This window comes from Bos mutus, chromosome 21, assembly GCF_027580195.1.
Source record: "Bos mutus isolate GX-2022 chromosome 21, NWIPB_WYAK_1.1, whole genome shotgun sequence".
Taxonomy (NCBI): domain Eukaryota; kingdom Metazoa; phylum Chordata; class Mammalia; order Artiodactyla; family Bovidae; genus Bos; species Bos mutus.
This window is the reverse complement of record NC_091637.1, coordinates 46999175-47018940: the sequence shown is the minus strand read 5'-3', so window position 1 is coordinate 47018940 and position 19766 is coordinate 46999175. Positions and strand designations below refer to the sequence as shown.

Genomic DNA, 19766 nt, shown 5'->3' with positions numbered 1-19766 from the left:
AGAAAGTGAAGAGGAACTAAAGAGCCCCTTGATGAAAGTGAAAGAGGAGAGTGAAAAAGTTGGCTTAAAGCTCAACATTCAGAAAACTAAGATCATGGCATCTGTTCCCATCACTTCATGGGAAATAGATGGGGAAACAGCAGAAACAGTGACAGACTTTATTTTGGGGGGCTCCAAAATCACTCCAGATGGTGAATGCAGCCATGAAATTAAAAATGCTTGCTCTTTGGAAGAAAAGTTATGACCAACCAAGACAGCATATTAAAAAGCAGAGATTATTAGTTTGCCAACAAAGGTCCAACTAGTCAAAGCTATGGTTTTTCCAGTGGTCATGTATGGATGTGAGAGTTGGACTATAAAGAAAGCTGAGCACAGAAGAATTGATGCTTTTGAACTGTGGTTTGGAGAAGACTCTTGAGAGTCCCTTGGACAGCAAGGAGGTCCAACCAGTCCATCCTAAAGGAAATCAGTCCTGAGTATTCATTGGAAGGACAGATGCTAAAGTTGAAACTCAAATACTTTGGCCTCCTGATGCAAAGAACTGACTCATCTGAAAAGACCCTGATGCTGGGAAAGATTGAAGGCAGGAGAAGAAGAGGATGAGATGGTTGGATGGCATCACTGACTGAATGGACATGAGTGTGAGTAAACTCCGGGAGTTGGTGATGGACAGGGAGGCCTGGTGTGCTGCAGTGCATGTGGTCACAAACAGTAGGACACAACTGAGCGACCGAACTGAACTGAAGCCAATAACAAAGTGGTCAGGATCATTTATATATTACTGTCTTTTCATATCCCAAATGTGCCTCAAAAGAAAAAGAAAAAAAAGAAGTTCTGGTTGGTTGGAAGGAAAGTGAAAGAGGTCATCGGACATTTTAGACTGCATAGCTAGTTCTGGTAGATATGAACTGCGGATCTTAGTGGAAAGGGTACCCAAGGTTAGCAACTATTCCTGCCTGACAAAAATGAATCATCTGCTTTGAAATTTTTGTCCAAATTTTCCCTGCTTCCTTCTGAATTTCCAGAGAAAAGAACCAGTCTTTTCGAGAGATTCCCCCCTTTGGAGATCACCAATATCTCAGTGGTTCAGACTGAAAATCTCTTCATCTCCAACCTCTCCCTCAGTAATCACTAGTCCTGACTCTTCTCCCTCCAGTGTCTCTCCACCCTATTGCATTCTTCTCTCAACTGAGTCCTGTGATAACATCTTTGCTGTCCCTCACTTCCAAACTTTCCCTCCTCTAATCCATGCTACAGACTGGTACCAAAGTTACTGTCAGTTACCCTCTTCCAAATACTTTAATGACTACACACACACACACAAGCTCCTGGCCTGGCCGTTAGGGTCCTCCACACCCTGGGCATCACCTACTTCACCAATTCTACTTCCCTCCCCAGTACCCAGCCCCATCTTTCGCTGCACAAAAGATGCTCTAGATTTCTCCAGGTGTTGCAGGAGAGACAGGGAAACTGAACTACAATAACTACAATATAATGCGGCTCTGGAAACACTGACAATAAGACTTAGGTCTCCACTACTCCATGGGGCCTTTATGAACGTCCCTCTGCCCAGCAAAAACTCGTCTTTGCCTCCCTAGTTTCCCGGTGCATTTGATCTGCAATTTCATTATAGAATCTGCTGCATTTTGTTCTGTGCGTTTTTCACAGCAGATTACACACTAGTTGGGGTGGGGGAAGACTGATTCTTATTCATTTCCTGTCTCCCAGGAATACAGTAGATACTGAATACACATTGTTTAACACTGTGCTTGAAAAATCCCACAGCCAAAGCCAGTCCAGACCGTGTCCTGAGAAAGTGAGAATAATGGGTTGGCATGATGTACTACACTGATCCTCAAGGTGTATTCCCTAACCAGCATCATTAGCACCACATAGGAACTTGTTAGAAATTAAAATTCTTGAGTCCCATCAAAAGGTCTGTGGAGAAGCCCAGCCTTCTGTGTTTTAACCAGCCCTATAGTTAATTCTGACGCACGATAAAGTCTGAGAAGCACTGATGCACTGCAGTCTTTCCCAACAGTCTGATGATAAGAATATTCTGGAGAAATGTCTATTTAGTTCTTTGGCCCATTTTTTGATTGGGTCATTTATTTTTCTGGAATTGAGCTGTAGGAGTTGCTTGTATATTTTTGAGATTAGTTGTTTGTCAGTTGCTTCATTTGCTATTATTTTCTCCCATTCTGAAGGCTGTCTTTTCACCTTGCTTATAGTTTCCTTTGTTGTGCAGAAGCTTTTAAGTTTAGATGGCTAACAAACACATGAAAAGATGCTCAACATCACTCATTATCAGAGAAATGCAAATTAAAACCACTATGAGGTACCATTTCACACCAGTCAGAATGGCTGCAATCCAAAGTCTACAAGCAATAAATGCTGGAGAGGGTGTGGAGAAAAGGGAACTCTCTTACACTGTTGATGGGAATGCAAACTAGTACAGCCACTATGGACAACAGTGTGGAGATTCCTTAAGAAACTGGAAATAGAACTGCCCTATGATCCAGCAATCCCACTGCTGGGCATACACACTGAGGAAACCAGAAGGGAAAGAGACACGTGTACCCCAATGTTCATCGCAGCACTGTTTATAATAGCCAGGACATGGAAGCAACCTAGATGCCCATCAGCAGATGAATGGATAAGAAAGCTGTGGTACATATACACAATGGAGTATTACTCAGCCATTAAAAAGAATACATTTGAATCAGTTCTAATGAGGTGGATGAAACTGGAGCCTATTATACAGAGTGAAGTAAGCCAGAAAGAAAAACACCAATACAGTATACTAACGCATATATATGGAATTTAGAAAGACGGTAACAATAACCCTGTATACGAGACAGCAAAAGACACACTGATGCATAGAACACTCTTTTGGACTCTGTGGGAGAGGGAGAGGGTGGGATGATTTGGGAGAATGGCATTGAAACATGTATAATATCATATATGAAACGAGTCGCCAGTCCAGGTTCGATGCATGATAGTGGATGCTTGGGGCTGGTGCACTGGGACGACCCAGAGGGATGGTATGGGGAGGGAGGAGGGAGGAGGGTTCAGGATGAGGAGCACGTGTATACCTGTGGCAGATTCATTTTGATATTTGGCAAAACCAATACAATAGTGTAAAGTTTAAAAACAAAATAAAAAAATTAAATTAAATTAAAAAAAAAGAATATTCTGGGATGCTTGTCAGATCTATAGCTCCCCAGATACTTCCTCTGGAGATTCTAGTTCAGATGGTTTGGGATAGAGACCAGGATCACTTAAACACTCCAGGGGGTCCTTATCCTCAGGAGAAGCCTAAAAAGCACTGTTACAGTGAGAAAAGCTAGGCTTTGGAATGAAGTTAAAAGCCAGGATTTTAGCTTTAGTTTGGCCTCTTGATGTGCTGTGTTGGGTAAGTCATTTTTCTTTCTTAAGGCTCCGTTTCCTCATCTGTGAAGAGCAACAGTGATGAGATCTTTCAGCATCTAATGCTTAAAAATAATATATGTAACAAGTTTGCACAAAGTTCAGAAAAGTTCATTAAGTAGTTGACATTACAATCATTTTTGTTATTATGACTGAGAGGACTGAATGAAGCAAACAAGCCCATCTCTCTCAGATTGAGTTAAACCTCGTTCTCAGTCAACACTGATCTCCCATGGGGCCAGAGATATAAAATGGTGTTCTTATTACAAGTTAGAAGAAGTTTGGAGAACATCTGCTCTAGGCTGTGAGCACTCTTAAAAATCTTCACCCACATCTTTTATGACTTACATAAAAGTGACTGCAGGCTCCATCCTGTGATGGATGGAGGGTTCTCCTCCAGCAACCCTCTCCCCTCCCTGGAGTAACTCTAACAATGGAGAAGTTATACATCACATCCTCCCTACCCCTTTCTCAGAAAATTCATTGTGCTCCTTGGGGTACTAAGCCTGGGGAGCATTCACAGGATAAAGCTCACAGCCATTTTTATGCAACTCAGAGCAGATGTGTTCAGGGATAGTTTGAGTGTTTATGCAAAAGTTTTGTCAAAGTAATAGTTACATGCAATATTCTATCCCAAATACCATTTCTTTAAGGGACTCATAGCAAGCCATTAAGCTGATTGCACAATCCACTTACTGGGTCGCAATCAACAACTTAGAAAACAGTAACTTAAAAGAATGTTGTTTGAAAAGCAAACTTCTAGGTCTAGAAAAGACTTTAAGAGCTCACCTTCTTGAAGATACTAATCTACAAATAATTTTGCAAAGTCTTTAAAATCTATAGCAGAGATAATGAATATTTTCAATACTTTAAAAAATTCAGGAAATACAGTCTTCAATAAAATAATAAATCTAAAGAAGAATAAGCCAAAGAAGAAAAGGAGTATAACTATGCAGAATCTTTTATATAAATATAATTAGGGAGGGGGAAATTTTATTTTAATCATTGTAACTTCATTGCTACATGCAAACAGTGACATCTGGTGGAATGACATTGCTTTGCTTTCAGACATTTTTGTGTGAAAGTCGCTCAGTTGTGTCGACTCTGCGACCCCATGGAGTGTGACCCCAGGGACTATACAGTCCATGGAATTCTCCAGGTCAGAATACTGGAGTGGGTAGCCATTTCTTTCTCCACGGGATCTTCCCAGCCCAGGGATCGGACCCAGGTCTCCCGCATTGCAGGCGGATTCTCTACCAACTGAGCCACCAAGGAAGCCCAAGAACACTGGAGTGGGTAGCCTATCCCTTCTCCAGTGGATCTTCCCAACTCAGGAATTGAACCGAGGTCTCCTGCATTGCAGGCAGATTCTTTATCAGCTGAGCTGCTAGATGTTGGCAGATAAGAAATCAGGCATATTTCCAAATAAATTTTTTGGAGTTTCCATATAAAAACAAAAATATACTAATCTTATCAAATATTGATAATGTGTACTAACATAAATTTGTCATCCCAATTTATTTTTTAAAGTATGCTTAAGGCTTACTTAGGTATGGGGGCTACTTGTTGAAAATGAGTTAACAAAAATCTAAATGGGATTACTGTTGATCTAGTCCTAACTGCCACCTACTGTGATTTGGGGTGCAAAATTCTGCCTCTGTTTCCTCATCTATAACATGAGATGGTTAGGCAAGGGGAAGGCCAAGGTCTCTTACAGCTCTTATATATGTGCTTCAGTCACATACACCACCAGCGAGATCTCAAATGGGGCTCAGGTCTTATATTCTTTGGTATAATACCTTGGGTCATTGTCTGGATTATGTAGCAAGGAACAAGACCAAGTAAGGGGTGGGGGTAGGCCAGGTCAGGATTGACCTGACCACTGAGGAATGAATGGCAGACAATGCAGGACATGTGATTGGGGGGGAAAGTCAGTCCTAGACACCCACACTGGAAGGACATGTGGAGCAGAAGACAAAATATACTATCCCAAATGCAGAGCTACAGACCACAGCACTGCAACTGACACTGGAAAGGTCTAACATGGGATGATGGCACATTCTAGTGTGGGGGCGGGAGCAACCAGTGACACGGAGTACAAATGCAGGTAGTATTCGGTAAGAGCTTTCAGTAATTGAGCAGTTAATATCAGAAATGTCCCCTCGGTGAGCAAGGCCCCTGCTTTGGCCCAGGACTCAGAAACAGAACTTCAGGTCCTAAGAAGGAACAAATGATACAAGATAAAATCCCCACCTAATAAGCATAAACCCTACTTTCGAAATTGGGTCATAACAAATCCTGAAAGATGATGCTGTGAAAGTGTGGCACTCAATATGCCAGCAAATTTGGAAAACTCAGCAGTGGCCACAGGACTGGAAAAGTCAGTTTTCATTCCAATCCCAAAGAAAAGCAATGCCAAAGAATGCTCAAACTACCGCACAATTGCACTCATCTCACACGCTAGTAAAGTAATGCTCAAAATTCTCCAAGCCAGGCTTCAGCAATACGTGAACCGTGAACTTCCAGATGTTCAAGCTGGTTTTAGAAAAGGCAGAGGAACCAGAGACCAAATTGCCAACATCCACTGGATCATGGAAAAAGCAAGAGAGTTCCAGAAAAACATCTATTTCTGTTTTATTAACTATGCCAAAGGCTTTGACTGTGTGGATCACAAGTAACTGGAAAATTCTGAAAGAGATGGAAATCCAGACCACCTGACATGCCTCTTTAGAAACCTGTATGCAGGTCAGGAAGCAACAGTTAGAACTGGACATGGAACAACAGACTGGTTCCAAATAGGAAAAGGAGTTCGTCCAGGCTGTATATTGTCACCCTGTTTATTTAACTTATATGCAGAGTACATCATGAAAAACGCTGGACTGGAAGAAGCACAAGCTGGAATCAAGATTGCCGGGAGAAATATCAATAACCTCAGATATGCAGATGACATCACCCTTATGGCAGAAAGTGAAGAGGAACTAAAAAGCCTCTTGATGAAAGTGAAAGAGGAGAGTAAAAAAGTTGGCTTAAAATTCAACATTCAGAAAACGAAGATCATGGCATCTGGTCCCATCACTTCATGGGAAATAGATGGGGAAACAGTGGAAACAGTGTCAGACTTTATTTTTTGGGGCTCCAAAATCACTGCAGATGATGACCGCAGCCATGAAATTAAAAGACGCTTACTCCTTGGAAGGAAAGTTATGACCAACCTAGATAGCATATTGAAAAGCAGAGACATTACTTTGCCAACAAACGTCTGTCTAGTCAAGGCTATGGTTTTCCTGTGGTCATGTATGGATGTAAGAGTTGAACTGTGAAGAAGGCTGAGTGCCGAAGAATTGATGCTTTTGAACTGTGGTGTTGGAGAAGACTCTTGAGAGTCCCTTGGACTGCAAGGAGATCCAACCAGTCCATTCTGAAGGAGATCAGCCCTGGGATTTCTTTGGAAGGAATGATGCTAAAGCTGAAACTCCAGTACTTGGGCCACCTCGTGCGAAGAGTTGACTCATTGGAAAAGACTCTGATGCTGGGAGGGATTGGGGGCAGGAGGAGAAGGGGACGACAGAGGATGAGATGGCTGGATGGCATCACTGACTTGATGGACGTGAGTCTGAGTGAACTCTGGGAGTTGGTGATGGACAGGGAGGCCTGGCGTGCTGTGATTCATGGGGTCACAAAGAGTCAGACACAACTGAGTGACTGAACTGAACTGAACTGAGACCAAATACAGAGCATCAAGAGTGAGTAAAATACGATCCTTCCTACTTTATATCAGGATTGGTTCTGAAAACGAGATGAGAATCAGTATTTGGAATTGAACCATAGAAAAAAAATAAGAGGGATTTTTATAAGGTCACAAAACAGTGAATTTACATATACATATGTGTGTGTGTGTGTGTATGTAAATATATATATAAATAATTCCCTGGGGGTCCAGTGGTTAAGACTCTGCACGCCCAATGCAGGGGGCACGGGTTTGATCCTGGGCCAGGGGAACTAAGCAGAAACTAACACAACATTGTAAGTCAACAATACTCCAAAGAAAATTAATTTAAAAAAACAGTGTGATATAATGGAAACCACATTTAGGATCAGAGAGACTTGGGTCTGAGTCCTACCTTTTACCAGCTCTATAAATATGAACTGGTCAATCTCTGAACCTCCTTTTCTTCATTTGGGAAACAGAATGATTTCATCTACTGCATAGAGTGGTTGTTAATAATAAATTATGCAATAAATGCACCTCAATAGACTTTCTACGAGATAATATTCTGTTTTCCATTTAGATATTGCTACCCTACTCAAGATGGGGGGCCAGATAAAATCTTCCTAATGGAAGTACATTTTATATAGTTGATTTGTAAGCTGTAAGTAGTAAAGATAATAAGTCAAAATAATTACTCATATGTCTGCCCTTCAGTTTTAAAATTAAAATCCTCTAAGGATTATAAATGTCAAGATAACATCTTTAATGTATTTTCTGTAAAATGTATGTATAAGTAATATATGTGCATGCACAGAAAAAAAGCCAAGAAGAATCTTTCTACATAGAAAACTCAGTAGGAAAAGGTCGGCTTCTAGTACAACAGTTTTAACAATCACAGATGAAAACCACAGATGCAAAATCTTTCAATCCTGTCCTCTCCCACCTCTAACACCTTTCAAGAATACTACCAAGTGTATCTGATATGACAATAAATGAGTATGAGATGATCCAGCCTACTATAAGAAAATTGATTTCTGATTGGCTTAACTAATATCCAATACTATACAATCTACAAGGGAAATAAGTTAGAAAAAATTAAAAATTAAAGGGCAAAAATATTCCCTTGTAGCTCAGCTGGTAAAGGATCCGCCTACAATGCAGGAGACCTGGGTTCAATCCCTGGGTTGGGAAAATGCCCTGGAGAAGGGAAAGGCTACCCACTCCAGTATTCTGGCCCGGAGAATTCGATGGACTGTATAGTCCATGGGGTCCCAAAGAGTTGGACACAACTTAGCAAATTTCACTTTCATATATCATATAAATAAAGCAAAAATAAGACAAAGTATAATTTCACTTTGTATCAATTTGGTGTAAAATATAAAAGGAAAATAGAAGGATCACAGTTAACAGTTTCCTGAATTTTCCTCCATGCTAAAAATCTGTTTGTCTATAATCACATATCTGTTTATATACTGGGTTCTAACTCCTCTCAGTACACAGAGCTCTAACTTATTCTTTGCCACAGTTCTAATACATCCCATCATTGGGTGCACTATAAAAAGTCTTCCATTGACGGACACTTAAGGTGTTTCCAGCTTTTAGTTATTATAAGGACAATTATGGCCTTTAATCATTTATCTTAGTTAATAATAGTTATCAGCATATAGATCATATATAAAGCTATGGTCCTGAATAAGATCACCTTGAGAGTACAGGCAGAAGAGAAAACAGATCCAAGGATAAGCTTTGGGCACTCCAATGCTTTGAAGTCAAGAGATGAGGAGATACCAGCAAGGGAGACTAAGAAGACATAGAAAAGGAGGCAGGAATCAAGAGAGACTGCAGTCCTGAAGGCCAAGGGATAGGGGTGTTGTAAGGAAGAGCATGTGATCAACTGTGCTAGGTGGTACTGAGAAGTCATGATGAGGACTGTGCTATCTCAAAGCAAATCTGATCATGTCATTTTTCCTCAAAGAATCCTATCACTGGCTTCTCAATACACTGTCAATAAGACTCTCTCCCCCAAGTCCCCACACACATGCTCTCACATACACACAGAGAACATCTCTAAGTCCTACATAATCCTGAACCTTGTGTCCTCTCCTGAATCAATGGTATCACTGCTCTACTGATGGACATCTTTCTACTTCTCAAATGGGTTCCAACTGTCCACCGCACAGACTCTCAAACTTCAGCTTGCATACTGTATTTTTAACAAGCTTCCAGGTGATGGTGATGCTGCTAGTCTGTGAACTATCCTTTGGAGTAGCACGAAACTAAAAAAATTCTTTCCCCTCTTCCGAGCTATCTTCTGTTCATTCCTAGATTTCAATTTAAGTATCATTTGCTTAATCTTCCCCAGATAATTGAAAACATGCTTCTACACACTGTCCATCTGCATATTAACTGTCAAACTCACAATAATTAATTCACCACCTTTCTTCTCTGCTAATCTCCAAATTCCCTGTGGGCAGAGATTGTTTTTTGTGTTTACAGATTCTTAACTGTGTCAGTCAGTCAGTTGTGTCCAATTGTTTGCAATCCCATAGGTGGTAGCCTTCCAGGCTCCTCCGTCCATGGAATTCTCCAGGCAAGAATACTGGAGCAGGTAGCCATTCCCTTTTCCAGGGGACCTTCCCAACCCAGGGATAGAACCTGGGCCTCCTGCACTGCAGGCAGGTTCTTTACCGTCTGAGCCACCAGGGAAGCTCCTCACAGATGCTTACTTAGTGCCTAACTCAAAGCCTGCCACATAGTAAGTACACAAAAAATTTTTTAAACTGATCAATTTAAATGACTATTCAGACCTGTATTTCATGACATAGAAAGATAATTATGGCATAATAAGCTTTAAAAATCAGGTTACAAGACATTATTTACATAGCATTACCCGTTTTGTTCCATATGATTTATTTGCAAACAACAAAGTCCAGAATCATATACTTAAGAAAAGTATTATCTCTGGATGGCAAGATCCTGAGTAATTGTTGTCCTTTTTTGTATTTTATTGCATATTTGTATTTTTATTATTATTTTATAGAAAAATAACAAATGAAATTAAACTTTGACTTCTGACATTTAACCTCTGCTTTTCCAATTTTTGTTGTGATAGTCATGACTGCTATTTTAATGCATGCTATGCTATGCTAAGTCACTTCAGTCGTGTTCGACTCTGTGCGACCCCACAGACGGCAGCCCACCAGGCTCCCCCGTCCCTGGAATTCTCCAGGCAAGAACACTGGAGTGGGTTGCCATTTCCTTCTCCAATGCATGAAAGGGAAAAGTCAAAGTGAAGTCGCTCAGTCATGTCCGACTCTTAGCAACCCCATGGATTGCAGCCTAACAGGGTCCTCCGTCCATGGGATTTTCCAGGCAAGAGTACTGGAGTGGTGTGCCATTGCCTTCTCCGCTAGAACTAACCATCTACACATGTTTTTCTAAAATATGACTAGAAATTTCCCTTGTAATTTGAAGCTCAGTTGAGGGCTAAATTCGGGATCTCTAATCTAAGCACGTCTTACCACCAGAAGCTGGCTATGAGGGGTACCTGACTTGAGAGGGTCATTCTGTGTTTATTGACAGCATTTTTGCCACCCATTCTCTCTTTCTTGATGGTGGGTCAACAAAATATACATGCAATTTTACACAGAAAACTCACTAAAATAGAATGTAAGTCTATAAAAAAACTTGATGACACACTGCAATTTAAGGTATGAAAAGTTGGCATTTCAAATTAGTGAGAAAAAGAGGATTTATTGAATAAACTTATTGTGCAATTAGTCATTTGGAAAGGAAACAATAATGCTTAATATTATCAAATTAATTAAAGATGGATCAAAGATTAAATTTTTTAAAAATAAAGCAATAAAATTACTTGATGAAAATATGAAAAATATATTTAAATTTAAGTGTAGCAAAGCCCTTTCTAAGAATGACACCAAGACTAGAAACACATAAAGGAAACTATTGCCAGTTTTCACTACTTCTGTATTAGTGTAAAACTTCTGTATGGCATAAAGCAGCATAAACAAAACTGAAAGCAAACAACAAAATTTTTAAGGTCTTCATTAATATGACAAATAGTTAAATCTTTAATATAGAAAGATCACTTATAAATCAATAAGAAAAAGATGAATGATAACAGAAGATAAATTGGTAATTCTCAAAAGGATAAAAACAAATAACCAAGAGACATCTAAGAATATGCTCAATCTTATTAGAAATGAATAAAAGAAATAAAGAGATTTTTTTCTACATCAGATTAGGGGAAAAAAATCATGAAAATTGACAATTAATAGTTTGGTCATGTTGAAAGGAAATAAACAATGTCATAAATCGTTGGTAGGGATATAAGATGGTATAACTTTTCCAGAGAGAATTTCAGCAATATCCATTAAAAATTTTTAAACCAAAAAATTTAATAAGTAATTCCATACCAAGGAATTTTCTTAAGCTACAGATTGGTTAAGTTAGCAAATATTATGGAATAATTTAAATGTTCACACATAACCTTGAGTGAAAAATATCAGTCTATAGAATGCCATCTGTGGTTTAAATACATGTATACACAGAAATGTTCACAAGGCTCTTCACCAAAATTCCATGCTATTCACTAAAATTCCATGCTAAGAATCCTAATTCTTAGATGTCTATAAACTTTTCTTTATAATACAGAAACTTTAAACACAAAAAATATGATCAATATGGAGTATTTTTATAGTTCTCATCAAAATTGTTATCTAACAAAATAAACATAAGTTTGAACAATAGATTGCTATTTGAACTAAACTTATGTACCCACACTATCCCATTAAAGTACCTTTGGTGTTTCCCACAAATGACAATTACTATGTGCAAAATTAAGAAAGCATTAAACTGTATAACCACAAGTGTTATGCTTTGTGGTTAACTGTTCCCTGCACAGAAAAACCAAAAAGCCACCAAGTGAAAAGGTATTCATTTTGTGTTCACAATTACCTTTCCTGAGACAACTTATTAGTGCAGAAAAAAATATACATTTCTCTGAACTTGTAGGCTCAGCAGACAGATATATTTTGAAAAGGTTAAGCTATGTTTAGCAAGATAATCCTCAAGAAATGGATGCCAGAGAATTAAATATTCAGTACTTAAATTAACTTCTTATTTGGTACTTAGGAACAAATTGCCAAGAATTACCATCATCAAATAGAACATTTATTGACTCTCTGATAAAAAGAAAGTGAGATCTGCTTGAGGAAAAAAATATTTAGAATTGGAAAGAAATCAGTATTTTTAACACTTTGCAAGAATAATATAAGCTGTGAGTCCTCAAAAAAGGATGCTTGGCTTTCAGAGTACCAATGGAAATGATTCAATATAGTTGTCTCATATCTACTAGACTATGTTTATATGTCTTTATGTCCACTATCTGCTTTAGGCTTTTAAAAGACATTTCAAAGAAGTTATATGGAACTGCTATTGTCTATCAGAGAAACTGAAGCAATTTTGAAATTTCCAAAATCTTCACATAAAATTTTATTCATAAAATTATGAATAATACATAAATCCTTTTTAAAAAAATATTTTTGCCTAAACAGAAAACAAACATGTGAATGACCTTCCTTGGGGGATTCATATTGAATGGCACTGTGATTACTAAACACACGGAAACCAGAAGACTTCAAATCTTAAAAGAAGGCAGTAAAGTGTTACAATCTTGACCAAAAGTAAAGTTTGAGGAAACTGGATCAGAATAAAGCATGTGAGAGTAAGTTACTAATAATTTTTTTAGTAGTAAAATTAAAAGTGATCTTTTAAAATATGATCTAGATTAGTTAAAATATAACACTAAGAACATATCTATTTAAATTTAACTTAATATTTAATATTTTAGTATTTTAAAAACATACAGGGTGCCCAGCCTGCTGCTCTGTGACAACCTAGAGGGGTGGAGTGGGTGGCAGAGGGAGGCTCAACAGGGAGGAGATACACTTGTAATTATGACTGATTCATGTTGATGTACAGCAGAGACCATCACAAAACTGTAAAACAATTATCCTCCAATAAAAAAAATTAATGCCAAAAAAAATGCATTACAGATGATTTTTCAGGATTCCTACCAGCTCTTTTGAAAGACAAGAGACTTTAGAGTATGCATTCTCTGTATGCAGGTGCTATCACCCTCGAGGGAGTGAAAATTAGTGGCTGAGGAGGCAGGGGATAATAAAAGTTTACTCTTTCTATGTATAAGGTACAGATACACACACAATACCACAGACAGATATACAATATATCTAGAGCATTATAATTTAATGCGGAGGGGAAATTAGGGTGGGGAGCAGTTTAAAAAGCCTTCTTAAGGGGGTGACAATGAAAAAACATTTTTGAGAAAAATTAGGGTAAACAAATCTGGATTCTAATCACTATTTAGAGGTAAGTTACCTGATATTATAAAGCCTAAGTTTCTTCATGAATAAAATGGAAATTATGACTTCTTCTTATGATTGAAGATTTAAACAGGAAAAAATGCAAAGCACAGAGCATAGTACAAGGAATATAGTTCACATTAAGTAAATGTTAGCCCCCTTCCCTTTTCTTTTCCCATTTGAGGATGCCATAAGTTATATACTCACCATAAAAGAATACTCATATTCCAAAGGAAACTGAGACACAAGGAGAAATGGAAAAGGTTCCAGTAGATACGACTTTTGTACATGATCCCTGGACCCAAGAATGCCCAATGATGAGGAAATCTCAAAACTGCCTTCAACTCTCAAATCTGCGATGTTTAGTTGTATAAGCCAGGCAAAGTTGCTTGGTTCTCATGAGCTTCAATTTCTACATCTGTACTCCACCGAGTTGTTACAAAGAACAAATGAGGCCATGCGTATGACACTCTTTGGGAACTATAAACTGTTCAACGAAATTTGCCTTCTGGTTCATGTCAATAACAGGAGATGAAGATACTGACCTAGACTGTGTACATACGGCGAAGGAACAGAAAGGCCCAGAACCCAACTTCTCCTTTCTAGCACCCAAGAACAGAAGCAGGTCTTCAGAATCTAAGCCTCCAAGGCAGAAATTCTTTGGCTAAATTCTTTTAAATCTAGTTTAAGACAAAATTAACAGTGGAATTCTCACCTATCTCTTTGCTCCTCGTCTGTATAGTGATCATCTAACAAAGAGGTGCCGAATACTCCAAGCACGGTATCGTGACCTTTCTTGTCGGCTGTGTGATACACTCGAGAGCCCACGCGCAAGTCAACGGGCAGCTCTTTGGCTGGGATGGTGGCGCACAGGTTGTGAAGGGTCCAGGTGGAGTAGTCTTCTGGAAATCTGCCGCAGAGGTAAGAAATTAGGCCTCTTTTTTTTTTTTTTCATTTTCTGCTTTTTTAGATACAAAATATATTTACACTGTCAGTTTAGTTCAGGCTCTACAAAAGACATGTACACGTGGTAGATCACATTTAAAACTATTACAGTGGTTTATAAAAAGTTTACTATTACAACCTCAGGCCATTGACCAGATCTTTAGTCATATATATCCAACTGCCTGCCGAAGATCTCAACCTGTATTTTCTACAGGTATCTCAGAATCAACAAGTCTAAAAGCTAACTCATTATTATTATCCCACTCCCACCCAAATCTCTTCTCTCCTGAACTCTGCAACTCACTCAGTGACACCATAACCTTTAGCCATTATACATTACTTCATTGCTACTCTGCTCAAATGCTTTATATCGCTGAAGAAGTTCAACAACACAGTACATTATCCATTAACTAGCATCAGTGGAAATCTGGGTCTCTCTAAGTTAACAAAGCATCTTCTTTCCCATTATGCAGTTAATAGAACTTGCTTCTCTCCTGCCTTTCCAAAACAGAAAAGAGGTCATGAAGATCTAATTTCTTAATACCCACTCTCACTTGCCATGCCATTCAATCAACAAATCCTTTTTGACCACCTATGACGTACCAGACTTTGTACTAACCAATCTATACACATCATCTCTAACTTCTATAATGAAACTATGTGGGAGGTATTATTATCATTATTAGCCTTATTTTGGAGCAGGCTTGTTTTGGATAGGTTGCAAAATTACCTAGTGGTCACTGGATCTAAAAAAAGTGTTGCTAATTATGAGTCAAATTTCTTTCCTATTAATGCCTATTAATGACCTCTGAGGAGGAAATGGCCATTAGCCAGTACAACTCCATCCCCACCTCCTACTAATGTTATACTCTTACATTACCCAAACAATGGCCTTTTCATCAAATCAAATGAACTTTAGACCTTTCGATTATGGACCTCCAAGCCACAGCTGGCAATACTGATGACCCTTCTTCCTCTCTGAGCTTTGTTAAGCCTGCACCATCCCAGCTCTCCATCTACCTTTCAAATTCATTATAACTTGACTTAGTCACTGGCTTTTCTTTCACCATCTTCTGAACTGGGTATGGCTTCCAAAGTTGAACTACTCTTTCTGCACTGGAAAAATCATCTTCAGTATTTCAACCCTTCCCTCTGTGCTGAGTTCCCAAGTCCCATCTCTGCTATCACTATCTCACCGAGATTCCTCATCTTCAACATACAAAGCACTGGAGCCATCTTTGTCTCTGCCCTTCACCTGCTCAGCCAATGAAAAACTGAGCGTCTCCCTTGAACAGAGTTCTTCCCGTGTGCTCCTTCTCCCCCTTACTTCCACCACACTCCAGTCCAAGCCCTTATCACCTCCCCTGAAGAGCAAAGTCTGTCACTTGGATTCAGCCCTGCACCCTCTGTCTCCTCCCCCTTCCATGCATGCTTGCCTGTGTGCTCAGTTGCCCAGTCATATCTGATTCTTTGGGACCCCCCAGACTGTGGCCCATGGAATTTTCCAGGCAAGAATACTGGAGTGGGTTGCCATTTGCTATTCCACCTCCTTCCAAACATCCTGCAAAATTCTAGCACACAGATCTTTAAGTACTCCTCTCCCCAGTACAATGGCTTTTTTTGTTGCTTGCTGCATGCAACAATTTCCTCTAAGTTTCAAGGCTCCTAGCATCTGGCCCTACTTTAAGCATAGTGGTTAAGAATGCCTCTGTTCAAATCCTGTTTAAAGTTAACACTTGGCAATAAGCAAATCAATTAATTTCATTATACCTCAGTAAGTTGAGAATAATAACATTCGGTTAAGATGGTAATTACAACATTAGTGCATCCTGAGTAAAGTTGCTTCAAGAAAGAAAGGAATGAATGCATTTAAAGCATATGTGCCATCTCATATGGCAGATGCTGTCTCCAGGACAATTCATAGGGCCAGAAAGACCTCTCAGTTCTTTAAGTTATAGATATATTGCCTAACTTTTTATCTGCTTTCCTGGTGTCTCAGACAGTAAAGAATCTGCCTGCAATGTGGGAGACCCAGGTTCAATCCCTGGGTCAGGAATATCCCCTGGAGAAGGGAATTGCTACCCACTCCAAGTATTCTTGCCTGGAGAATCTCATGGACAGAGGAGGCTGATGGGCTATAGTCCAAGAGGATGCAAAGAGTTGGACATGACTGAGTGACCAACACTTTCACTTTTTCAAATATTCTTCAAATAATACTTCAAGGACAAATTTATCTGCAAACTTTACTTTCTTTTTCTTTCTTACAAATATCTCTTTTCATACATTGCCCTATTCCTGTCCCACCCAATCTGACCCTTTATGTAATGGGTTAATGCAGATCTACCCACTGACCATTCCATGAGCCTGGATAGTAGCATAGTATAAATAGTTAGCTGGGCCTGCATCAGAAGCCTAGTTCTAACACTTGGAAATGCTACTACTGGCCTCTCTGAAGGTCTTCTGCAAAATTAAAGCAAAAATTCTTAACCCCTACCTTATAAAAAAATTGATAACAGTAACACTTCTTGGTCTCTGGAACTCTGTTTACTGCTGTGACTAATTTGCACTGCACGACACCTAACCCATTGCTAGGCATCACATGTACATTATTGAATCACTAATAGAGAGTAGTTTATGTCATTTCCAAAACAGTATGTGGCCCAACAAAAACAGGACATGAAATGTGTACATGTTTAAGTGGCAGAGGAAAAGAGAGGTAAATCTAAGTGTTTGGAAATGCCTGGGACAAAAAAATGTAACTCGGGGAGTGAAAATGGATCTCCAAGAAGCCGAGGATCTCTAAGAAACTCAGGGTTCTGAAGAAAGGACTGGGAAAAAGAGAGAGTAAAAGGTGGGTTCTGATGTCATGCTCACCTACATCTTCATTCTATCTGGGACAGGTCTTGGCTAGTGGAATGTTCTTGAGATTACTTCACAGATTTTTTTTTTTTTTTTTACTTAAAAAAGCATCAGAACCAATCTGAATTCCTATGTTTCCTTCATGTTTTTAATAATATAGATCTGCAAGTGAATCTCCCTTGGTTATTGAGCTAAAAAACACTATGTTTTCAAGAGATGGCTGAATTTCTAAGAAAACAATTCAATTGGGAAGCTAGTCATTGGTGAGAAAAGTTAGGTAAAAAATTGATTAAGGAAAAAAGAGCAGTGAATAAAAGATTTTCCAAAATTCTCTTCTATTCATATAAACTTTTTAAATACCAGATTTTTATTCCTCTGCATCACATTCTTAGTTCTTTATAATGGAGATTTCTAATTTCAGTTTTAATGAATTAACACAGTCCTATATATATATATATATCAAAAAGATCTACAAATATTTTTGGCATGCTCAAGAAAGGCTGTGTGTTTTTACAGCACACTCTCCTTTAACAGGACTATTTGTCATTCTTTGAAACACTAAGACATAAAAAAGAAAAGACTCTGCCTCTGTGTGTGGCCACACTACTTTGCCTAATGCACTAAATGCAAGGTTTTTTAGGGAAAAAAAATCAAGAAGTTTCTGCTTCATTGATAATCTGACAGTAACTATTTATTGAAGGTAAAATACTTGTTGTCTGCTGTCACTATTTGTTTTAATACATAATCTTGCTAACTAAATGAGCTTAAAGCAATGCAGATAAGCAATGGCATGTCAGGGTCACTTAAATGCCAATTTGACTCTTTCATAAACTTTGGAATTCTTTTCCTGTGAGTCTACTCCCAGCTACTAAATTGTGAGTATTATCCATTTACAAAGTTTAGGCTGGCCATAAAAAGGTTGTCTTCCATGTCCTGCACACCTTTCAGTGCCCTAAGCAACAACAAAAGCTAATAATTAAAGCTTCTTTAAGCCCCCCATAAAGAGTTAAATGAAGAAGAACCTAGAACCAACCAACCCATAAAAACCTAGTGGAAAAATAAGGAGAAAATAAGTTTCATCAAGATGACTGACAAAAGATAAACCATAAACCTAAATTGCATTTACACACTATTATTCAAAATTGTGGTTGCACTCCTGTGTAATAAGAAACCCTACTGAAAGTATGTGAAGGGTGGGAATGAAATATAAAATTATAGTAGAGAAAAGTAAGGCCATCTAAATTTCCAAATCGAGAAGGAAATGGCAACCCACTCCAGTATTCTTGCCTGGAAAAGTCCATGGACAGAGGAGCCTGGCGGGTTGGAGTCCATGGGGTTACATGACTGAGCATGTGTGCATGAGGGTGGAGGTTGATGGGTTGGTAGCAATAAACTGGTAGAACTAAAAAAAAATAAATTTCCAAATCGACTGTCCTATGGATATTTTGTGGGGGGTTGTCTTTTATTTTATCATAACAAAATTAACCAATATAATGAACAGTTAATCCAAATTAGGCACTTCAGTGACCAAAAATATCAAGTCTCACATGTTAACATGAAATTCTTTTTTGTCTCTCAAAGAGTTATTTTTATTCTAGCTGTTGCTTTGTCATTACTAAGTACACTGATCCAAAAAAAAAAAAAAAGTAGAAAGAAGTGTGGACTACTATATATATATATATATATATATATATATATCCTACTGTACCAGCTGCCCCCAACTCTTCCTGTGAGAAGGTTTAAGTTGGATCTCATACGTGAATTTCTAAAACATTTAATCTTCCTTTACAAACACAGTTTCAGGTATAAGTACTACTGAATAATTTCTCTTCAGACAATAAAATTTGTATAGTTAAGGAAGTTACTTTTTTTTAGGTAGTTTTTGATCACACATGGGTTTTGAAATCTTTTTTGGTCTCTGTGGTATAACTCCAAATTTACTTTTTCGCCTTCGCTTAACTTCTTTTCCTTTGATTTGCAACAATTCTGATGATTTCACCTTGGAAAAAACATAAAGTGTGCTGTTAAGGAAAGTTAGATCTTTCATATTTGATGTTCCATGTTATTTTTCAACTCCTAATTTCTATGTATATTTTAGAATATAAATCCTAAAGGAGGTGTTGATATTTTCCTCTAAATTTTCTCCTAAATTTTATAACACATAATTTTATACCTTCACAGCAATAAAAATATTAGTACCATAATTATTTATAATAGTCTATTTGTTGCCTTAAAACTATTAAAGAAAAAATATAAGATTTTTCCCTTCATAAATCTACTCTTCTTGATTAGTATTTTTAATAAAACTTACCTTCAGCCCCAAAGTTGGTCATGACTAGTGCTTGCAAGCACAAGCCAAAATGAACTTTAATGCTTTCTAGAACTATTTTGAGTAAGGTTTACCAATTTATACTTCTTAC

The 19766-nt window shown here is 38.2% G+C and overlaps 1 protein-coding gene across 1 annotated transcript in view; it reads right to left on the bottom strand.

Moving 5' to 3' along the window:
* TTC6 (tetratricopeptide repeat domain 6) overlaps positions 1 to 19766 on the bottom strand; it is a 198591-nt gene that overhangs the window by 104391 nt on the left and 74434 nt on the right. The window contains exons 5-6 of the mRNA XM_070358765.1: positions 19212 to 19345; positions 14258 to 14452 (exon numbers count right to left, since the gene is read on the bottom strand). Coding sequence (XP_070214866.1) covers positions 14258 to 14452; positions 19212 to 19345 — 329 coding nt within the window. The remainder of the gene's footprint in view (positions 1 to 14257; positions 14453 to 19211; positions 19346 to 19766) is intronic.